The following is a 9,843-nucleotide window of genomic DNA, read 5'->3' on the forward strand; positions in this document are numbered from 1 at the left end:
TCCTCTCCCCTCCCCTCCCCTCCCTTCCCTTCCCTTCCCTTCCCTTCCCTTCTCTTCTCTTCTCTTCTCTTCTCTTCTCTTCTCTTCTCTTCTCTTCTCTTCTTCCCCACCTCTGTTTCTTGTTGCCCTGGCTTTCTTGGAATTCAGTAGATCAGGCCTGCTGAACGTCACTGAAATCTGCCTGTCTCTACTGGAATTAAAGTTGTATGATACCATGCCTGGCTGTTCCTGGCTTCTAGCAATGCCTTTTTTATAGGACTCTTTTTGGAAAAATCTCACATTTTACTTTATTTTGTTTTATGTATGCAAGTGTTTTGCTTGCATGCATGTTTATTGCATGCCCTAGAATATTTTGCTTGCTTGTTTGTACACCACAAGCCCTGGTGGCCAAAGATAGAAGAAGGCATTGGGTCCCCCTGAAACTGAAGTTATGGATGCTTATGAGCTGCCACGTTGTTCTGGGGAGTAAACCCAGGTTTTCTGCAAGAAACAGCTTCCTGTGGAGCTGTTTTCAGTCCCACAGGATTTTTTTGATAGTTATTGGTTAGTTTTTCTTCACATGCCTGTGATCTTAGTAAAGTATGGAAGATGGGGCCAAGGAAGGGCAGAAATAGCTTTAATGCCCTTCCCATGTGTCATGGAGTCTGCATGGATATGGCCCTGCCCATGGCCATAGAGCAGCTTGTGAGCAGACAAGGGAGGGGTGTGCTGCCCTAGCTGGTGGCTGTGTCTTTAGTAGGAGATGGCTGGGGACTAACACATAGGCTCAGAGGGGGCTCAGTGATGGAGTGATGATGGGGTGACTAAGGGTGCCCCTTTACTGAGTTCACTCTGACCATACTAAGTAAGACATTTCAGGGGCTTGGTCCTGCAGTTTTCCCTTCCTTGGGACAGCACCTTACCTCTGTGGCTAAAACCCCTCATCTGACTCCCTGAATTTCTCAAATCCAGACCCCAGGATGATGGACAAAATACTGGAAGTGAAGAGTGATGCCCAGATGTTGAGAGGTCGTGTGGACAACGTCAGCACCCTGCGTTCTGATCTCGAGAAGGACAGAAGCCGTGTGGAGAAGGCTGAAGTTCAGATGCAGATGCTGAACACCAGCCTCACCCGGGTGCGTTCTCAGATCCTGACTTTGAGGAACAGCATGGAAGTAGTCAGTGCCCACATCACTATGTTAACAAGAAGCTGGGAGGAGGTCGGCAACCTCAACGCCAAGATCCCAGAGCTGCAAAGAGATCTGGATAAAGCCAGTGCCTTGAATGCAAAGGTCCGAGGACTGCAGAACAGCTTGGAGAACATCAACAAGCTGCTCCAACAACAGAGTAAGTAAACGAGAAGATCATCCTGCAGGCTGAACGGTGGCCACAAAACCCCACCTGTCTCAAACAGGCAGCAGGCCGGTTTGTGGGTGGGCAGGGGAAAGGGAAGTGGGTGGACTGGAAAGTTAACAAGGAAGGTGTCTTCATTAGGGTTTACTAAGGCTGTCCGTGGCAACTGCTATAAAGAAAACATTTAACTGAGGGTGTCTCACAGTTTCAGAGGTCCAGTCCATTATCATCATGATGGGAAACATGGCAGCATGTAGGCAGACATGATGGAGCAGCTTAGAGACCTACATCTTGACAGGCAGGCAGCAGGAAGTCACTTGACTGTCACACTCAGAGAAGCTTGAGGAAAAGGGACCTCAAAGCCTGTCCTCACAGTGGCACATTTCCTGCTAATAGTGCCACTCCCTTTGGGGGCATTTTCTTTCCAGTCACCACAGAAAGTCTATTGGTCTGAGAGGACTTGGGGCAGTGAGGAGAGAAAACACCAGGCCTAACTTGGGTCTCTACACTAAGCTGCAGAGCATAGAAGCATTAGGGGGTATCCTGGCGTTCTGTATGGTCTGGAAAATATACGTATTTTGGGTTTTGAGTGAGTGAGTTTATTTTTTAAAAATATTTATTTATTTATTTATTTACTATGTATACAATATTCTGCCTGTGTGTATGCCTGATGGCCAGAAGAGGGCATCAGACCTCATTACAGATGGTTGTGAGCCATCATGTTGTTGCTGGGAATTGAACTCAGGACCTTAGGAAGAGCAGGCAATGCTCTTAACCTCTGAACCATCTCTCCAGCCTTGAGTGAGTGAGTTTAAAAGTATATAATGAACTAAAAATAAAAGAATGAATGACAAATGATATATGGATCGATGATTGATAGGTAGATAGACTGATACATAAGTGATAGATTGATATAGCAAAGCATAAAATTGGACACTGAAAACATCCAACAGACATCACCTGGGGAAGCTTTGATGAAGCCATTTGCTGAAGTTTCTGTTAGAGTCCCTGAGGAGAAGAGGGTCCCTGAGGAGCAGAGGGTCCTGGAGGAGCAGAGGGTCCTGGAGGAGCAGAGGGTCCTGGAGGAGCAGAGGGTCTCCAAGGAGCAGTGGGTCCCTGAGGAGCAGAGGGTCCCTGAGGAGCAGAGGGTCCCTGAGGAGCAGAGGGTCTCTAAGGATCAGAGGGTCCCTGGGAGCAGAGGGTCTTCAAGGAGCAGAAGGTCCCTAAGGAGCAGAGGGTCTCTGGGAACAGAGGGTCCCCAAGGAGCAAAGGGTCCTAGAGTAGCAGAGGGTCCCCAAGGAGCAGCTGGTCCCCGAGAAGTAGAGGGTCCCCAAAGAGCAGAGGGTCCCTTGGAGCAGAGGGTCTCCAAGGAGCAGAGGATCCCCAAGGATAAGGCTTTCAAGAAAAGGAACAAATAGCAGCTGGAAGGAGACATCATCCAATCCAGAGCTACAACATCCAGCAGAAACGGACTCAGGAAGTCTAAGCAGTCATCTGGAGTTCCAAGTTGAACTTTCTCTCCTTAGATGGCACTTTGAGACAATCATACTTGGGTTTAAAATCGGGAGGAGTGAGCATACCCTCCAGGGCCAGCTTCTCGTTGAGCTCACATAGTAACATTTTATTAATATATGTTACACATGGCCTGTATCTTGCCCTTTCCCGTGAAGTTCATTACTGTGAGCCAGGTCCTAGGACCTCTGTGTTCCTCTAATATTCTCCCCTCCCTGCCACTGTACCTTTTCTGGCTTCATGTGGTCTGTCCACAAATCTCATGCCTTTAGGGTTCCAACAGAATCCTTTAGGTGTCCCCAATCCCCAACTCCAGGAACCCAAGGACTCTTAGATCTGGATCCATTCACTGCTGTCCCCAGGATCTCACTGAACAAACATCCCCAGCCAGGATGCAGTCGAACCAGGTGCATCGTGGTTACCTCAGGCCCTGTTTTCCAGGTGACATTCTGGAGATGGTGTCCCGAGGCTGGAAGTACTTCAGGGGGAACTTCTATTACTTTTCACACACCCCAAAGACCTGGTACAGCGCGGAGCAGTTCTGCATTTCTAAAGAGGCTCATCTGACCTCAGTGACCTCAGAATCAGAGCAAGTGAGTACAGTCATCACTGGCTCTGTGAACAGCATGCCAGAAAGTCTGGGCAGGAGTTTGCTGCAGTAACAAAATTCCTTTACTGTCCATGAGCTAACAACGAAAGCTTATTTTTTTCTGTGCATGTGTGCATCTCTCTCTCTCTCTCTCTCTCTCTCTCTCTCTCTCTCTCCATATGTGTATATGTGTGTGCGCGCGCGCGCGTGTGTGTGTGTGTGTGTGTGTGTGTGCAGGAACATGCATCCGTGCATGTGTGGAGGACATCAAATGTCCTGTTCTATCACTGTCTCATTCCTTGAACACTGACTGGTAGCTACCAAATAAGTCCCAACAATCCTCTGCCTCTGCCTTCCACAGGGCTGGGGTTATTGGGTGCCCTGGATTTGAACTCAGAAACTCATGCTTGTGTAGCAAGTGCTCCTACCCACCGGGTCATCTAGCTTCCCCAATCCAAAGGTTTATTTCTCATAAATATTACACATCTCGCAGGGGACAGCAGAGGTTCTGTTCACAGTGGGTAACAAGTTCTTAAACCGAGAGGCTTTATTTCAACATACATCCACAGTTTCTGAAGCAGCAAGGAGACATGGCCAGCTTCATAGGCTGTTAAAGCTCCTGCCCTCAATTAACATGTCATTTCTACTTATGGGTCCCCAGCAAGAGCCACACACAATCCTGCTAGCGTCAAGGAGGACAGCAAGGGGGCGCTCTTTCCACATGCTAGAAGATAGAAATATTTGTGAACAGCATTAATGATAGCCCGGAACCCAGGCAGCAGAGTGTGTAGACTGGGTCATTGATCTGGGAGGCAGAGAAGGGAAGCAGATGAGGACCCAGGTCTGTACTAGCTGATGTCACTGTCTGTCATCAACCTTGCCCTGGAGCCTTGGGGAGGTGGCTTTCTTTCCTAGGCCTCACCTTAGTGACTGGATGAAATCATGCCTGCCCTGGAGGGTAAAGGAGGGAGGGAGGCACAACACGCCTTCCAGTGGCCGGCACAATTTTGGTCTCCGGTAATTTAGGTATTTCTTCTCAGGCCATCCCCTTGGTGTCCCTTGTCTGCAGTTTAGCTGATTTTCCATCTTCCCAGTCCTTCTTTCCTTCCGTTCTGTCATTCGTTTTTAAGACAGGATCTCAGTATGTAACTCAGGATGGCCTTGAATTATCAATCTTCTGCCGCAGACTCCAAAGTGCTGGGATCACAGGCCTCTGCTGCCACACCCGGCAGGCTGAGTCCCCCTGTTCTCCCTCCAGCACCTCACTAAAAAGCACAAGCTCCAAGTTTGTTAGCTGATAAGCAATGGGCAGCTAGGACATGGATGTGGGCTCTGGGCTCCAGGCCTGGGCATGGAGGCACTGAGGGAGGATGCTGTACCTGAGAGTCTGCAAGTCTCACGGGGCATCATCGTCAAATTCAGGGACCGACGCTGTGCACAGGTGAAGAGTAGCCAACAGGTAGGTACCAAAAGGTGTGGCGGTGGCTGAGCCTCCTCACTTCATCTGTGCCCCCCACAGGAGTATCTCTACAAGACGGCAGATGGGCTTCCATTCTGGATTGGTCTCACCAAGGCAGGGACTAACGGCGATTGGTACTGGGTGGATGAGACGCCATTCAACATGGAGCAAAGCAGGAGGTGAGTGGTTGGCTGTGCCCTCCTTCCCAGCCTGGCTTGCCAGGGGCTGAGTTCCCGTGAACACAGTGGCAGCCCTGGAGGGGACATTCAGCTAAAAGCTGCTGCTGCTCACTGGGTGGTACCTGGGGCCAGTTAGGAACCTGCATGTCCCATGCAGCTGGGCAGCAAGACCTTCTGCCCCGCTGGGGTGAGGGTCTGACCCAAGTCCAGGCCTGTGCAGTAAGGGATTGTGAGATCCTTGAGAGAAGCGGGGTGGGGGCACAGCAGGAGGCTTAGAGTTCAAGGTCCACTCATCTTCTTAGGTTGTCACCAGGGACGAGAACTGATCAACATTGAATTGAAACTCAATTTTGGGATTAAATTAACTCATCAAATTTATTTATTTATTTATTTATTTATTTATTTATTTATTTATTTTCTTGTGTGTGTACATAATGTATATGAGAACCTGGGGCACATGTGTGTAGAGGTCAGAGGACGACTTGTCTGAGTCTGTTCTTTCCTGCCATATGGGTCCTGGGGTTTAGACTCAGGCCATCAGGTTTGGTTGCAGGTGCCCTAACCCACAGAGCTATCTTTCTAGCCTCTAAAATAGCTGATTTTAAAGACAGCATCTCATGTATCCCGGGTTGGCTAAGGACTTGCTATAGAGCCTAGGTTGACCTTGAACTTCTGGTCCTCCTGCCTCATCCTCCTGAGTGCTGGGATAAAGGCGGTGCCATGGCTCTGATGCAGATCTTCCTGCCTGCTAGGCAAGCATCCTGCCAGGGGCATAAAGTGTCTTTGTTTTCTCCCTTGGTTAGGTTCTGGATTCCGGGCGAACCCAACAATACAGGAAACAACGAACACTGTGCCAATATCAGGGTGTCCTTCCCGCAAGCCTGGAATGATGCTTCCTGTGATAGTAAGCTCCTTTTCGTCTGCAAGCGGCCCCACATCTAGACAATCCCATGACGGGCCTGGCCCCAAGCTCAGCATTTGTGTTGCAACAGTGACCCAGATTGAAGCGGTGTCGCTCTCCCTGACACTCCAAGACTGCTCTGTGCCTTAGCGTTTCTTGCTTGAATATTGTCCCAAACACATCCTGGGGTCCATCTGGGTTGGCCGGAACTCTCTGCCCTGGAGGGACTTCGAGGGGGTCGAGTTTAATGGGCAAAACCATGCAAAGGATGTAGAAGTCCCCACTGCCCAGGTGAGGCAGGTGCACCTGTCACCTGCAGATCATTTTGTCTGTGTTTACCTGACCCTTCTAAGAAGCCTTGGATGACCACATGAAAGCTACATTCGCATGTGACCAGTGCTGGAGGAGACAGGAGTGTTTAGCTCAGCTTCAACACTTTATAATGTATACATGCAGTAGAACAGCACCTGGTACTATCAAAATGTGCAACTATTCAATGTTTTCTTGTATCCATTGCAAATACATTTAAAGACATTTTTTTTTCCCACACGTGCGTGTGGGTGATCCCAGAGTTCAGAAGAGGGTGTCGAATCCCGTGTATCTGGAGTTACAGCTGTTTATGAACAACCTGATATGGGTGCTGACATCCAAACTCTGCCCTTCTGAGAGAGTAGTAAGTGCCCTTAACTGCTGAGCCATCTCTTTAGTCCTGTAAATTTAAATTATAAAAAGGATGAAAAATATAAAAACATATGTCACAATGCTGGAGGTGTGGCTCAGGGGATAAAGTCCTCTGGCACCGGTGACCCCGAGTCTGACCAGCAGGACCACACAAACAGGTGTGGCCATGCACCCCTGTGATCCCAGCAGCGAGGAGGTGGAAGGAGGAGGGTCAGAAGTTCAAGGTCATCCTCAACTAAATAGTTACATTTGAGGCCAGCCTGCTATGCAAGATCCTGTTTTGGGAGAGGGGACAATTTGCTTCAAGATACTAAGCAATTCTTTCCATATTTCTACGAGGCTCTCTCTAGTTGTCTGTTGAGGAGCACTGACAGGGGCCTCTGGCTGTTTCCATGGGAACAGCTGTTCTTAGTCACCCTGTTCCCACCAGGTTCCATCACCTCCTTATCCACATTCCTTGAGGACGGAAGCCCCATTTCTCTGAGTGAGATAACTCAGTGCAGGCCGGGGCTGGCAGGTCCTCTGCCTTCATTTGAGATGCTTGGTTCAGCTCCCCTTCCTCCTGCCCCCAGGCCATCACAGGCCCAGTCCTCCCCCACTACAGCAGCCTGGGTCTCCCACCTCTCCTCTACATGGGGTTCCCTCTCTTGCTAAGTCCTGTGCAGACAAAGTCCTCTTCTACTCTAAACATCTCTTGGCTCAAAGCTTCCTTGGAGTGCCTGCTTCCATTCCCAGGGCCACTGTGACCCTAAAGAACATGCAGCTTGGGGTACATTCAGTTAGAGGGTAGAAAGAATAGGGGCTTTTGTTTGAATTAAATATGATAAGGTTTGAACAAAGCCCCTTCCTGGAGTTCCTTGTTAGTCAGCCTTCTGTTCTTTAGCTCTGTTCCCAGGGGAACCTTGTTGAGGTCCTTATTCTTCACAGAGGCTGGGTTTTCAGATCCAAACTGGAATATAACCTGGAGACTAAGGCCTGAAAACCAAGGGATCACCAGCAGGGGGCAGAAGAAAGAGTTCAGGAGGTGTGAGCCCAGCTCCATTGAGAGTTCCCAGGAGAGACATAGCCTTTTTACATGGGCAGTCAGCATGGTACTGGGAGTGAGAAGGAGAGCAGAGTGTAGGCTTGTTGTTGCTTTCTGGTTTTTTTGTTTGTTTGTTTTGTTTTTTTGTTTTGTTTTGTTTTCTTTTCTTTTGTTTTTGACACGGACTTTCTACGTGGTCCTGCTTGGCCTTTCAAGTGCTGTGACAAAAAGTGTGTGTCACCACACCAGGTTGTAGGCTTGTGTACAGTGTCAAGACATCTTTGGGGATCCTCCCAGGGCCCCAAAAACCTCAGCTTGAGGTTCCTTGCTCTTACCAGTAGTCCCCACGTTCTGAAGCTTCCCCTTCTGGCTAGCGTACCCCACCATGGGGCCAACTGCCTTCCTTTCCGTTTCCAATGTGAGCTAAAGAAACTCCATTTTGTGCTAGGCATTCATCTGGGTACCTAATAGCCATTCTGTAGCCGACCTCAAGCTCCTGGAAGTTAAGTTCCCTGCAACCTTGACTCCTTGACCTCCACCCAGAAATGTATGTCCATGATGTGACCGTCTGCATGTTATGATATGGCTAACTGCTAAATTTTGGCTTCTGTAACCTGCTTAGGCAGACATTCAAGGACTGTTTTTAAGGTCATCTTGATCACTTAATCTTGGCCAAGCAGAACAGCTCTTGTGGTTTTTGCCTTTAAAAGCCTTTCTTCATCTGCCTCTGGGTGGCACGTCTCTGATTTGGGTTAGAGACTGCAGGCCTGCTAGCAGTTTTAATACATTTGGCTAATTACAACCTGAATTGAGTCTGGTGGTCTTTCCCCAGTAGTCTCAAGCTCCACAACATCTGGAGATCCCAGCAAGATCCTAGGAAAACACAGATTCAGGGCCTGGGGTCCAGGATAGGTTCTAGTGGGGGCAAGTCTAGGGTGGATGTGGAGGCCCCAGGAAGTCTGTGACCATGGCCGCCACAAATTAAAGAACCACTAGTTAGGGAGGTGAGGTCCTAAATGGAGTCAAATAACACAACCCAGAGGCCCCTGGAATGAGCAGCCCTGGTTGGGGGCAAGCACATTGGTGAACTTGGGGGACCGGGGCTGACCCAGCCTGTGACCCCTTCTAATTTTCAAAATAGAACCAAAACAAAAGAATTGCTAGCTTAAAACAAGACTGATCATGAGTTTTTCTAGATGTCTGGACATTTGGGGACTCATAGGGGAGATGAGATGTGATCATAGGCCCGGTCTCCAGACTCAGTAGGAGATATGCTTCTAAGGTGTGCTTATAAGTTTTCTTGTAGGAATGGGAAGAAGACTGAGCACAGCCAAGTTGCCATTGAATTTCATGCTGTAACACTTGAAGGAGTTCTGCGAAGCAGACTACAGAGCTAAGATGTCACCTAGACAGCTCCTCACTCTCTGTGAACTAGAATGCCCCAGTTTTGATGTGGGATGGCCAGATGAGGGCCATTTGACCCTCAAAATGCCAAGGAAGTCTAGTACATAGTCACAGGAACTCTGGCTACCTGGACAGTTCTGTTACATTGACAGCTTCTCTTCCTCCTTCCCAATCCCCTTCTTGGCAGAAAGGTCATAAACCTTAAACAAGGCTCCTCTGCTTTAGTCACCAAGTCAGAGTTGGAGGCAGAGTAAAACACTCAATGAAATGTCTGGAAAGGAGGAGGAAGAGGAGGGATAAGAAAAGGAAAAGGAGGAAGAGAAGGAGGAGGAAGAAGAGGCAGTGGCAGCAGAGATTCTCTCACCTTACAATCCCCACATCCAGCCAGTCCAGAACCTGACTGTCTGAAGGGGACGATGCACGCACAGTCCCAAGAATCTATCCTCACCCATCCTTACTTTCACACCCCAGGAGAGAACCAGTTTTTGCTCCACTCCAGCTGAACCTGACCCCTGCTGTTCTCTCTCCTAGAGAAGCACCCCTAATGGGCACCCATTCTTGCCAAAACAAGGGGCTGATGGGGAGCAGGGGCCCAGACCTTCTTTTCTAGTTTATGTCCTTTTTGGACCTCTGATGTGTATAACTGGAGACCCAGAGCACTCCCTTCTCTGAGAGGCCTCAGGTTATCATCAGCCTCTCGGAAACGGTTTTCTTTACCCATCAGTTCACCTTGGCTGATAGTCAGGAGTTTCTAGGTATCCT

At 49.0% G+C, this 9,843-nt stretch overlaps 1 protein-coding gene across 1 annotated transcript in view; it reads left to right on the forward strand.

Moving 5' to 3' along the window:
• Cd207 (CD207 molecule) overlaps positions 1–7,542 on the forward strand; it is an 8,668-nt gene extending 1,126 nt beyond the window's left edge. Inside the window, exons 3-6 of the mRNA XM_050165453.1 lie at positions 952–1,326; positions 3,286–3,437; positions 4,953–5,071; positions 5,875–7,542. Coding sequence (XP_050021410.1) covers positions 952–1,326; positions 3,286–3,437; positions 4,953–5,071; positions 5,875–6,013 — 785 coding nt within the window. The 3' untranslated portion in view covers positions 6,014–7,542. The remainder of the gene's footprint in view (positions 1–951; positions 1,327–3,285; positions 3,438–4,952; positions 5,072–5,874) is intronic.
• Positions 7,543–9,843: the final 2,301 nt, after the last annotated feature.

Source organism: Alexandromys fortis, unplaced genomic scaffold, assembly GCF_014885135.2.
Source record: "Alexandromys fortis isolate MF-2015 unplaced genomic scaffold, M_Fortis_MF-2015_v1.1 scaffold_158, whole genome shotgun sequence".
NCBI classification, from domain to species: Eukaryota; Metazoa; Chordata; class Mammalia; order Rodentia; family Cricetidae; genus Alexandromys; species Alexandromys fortis.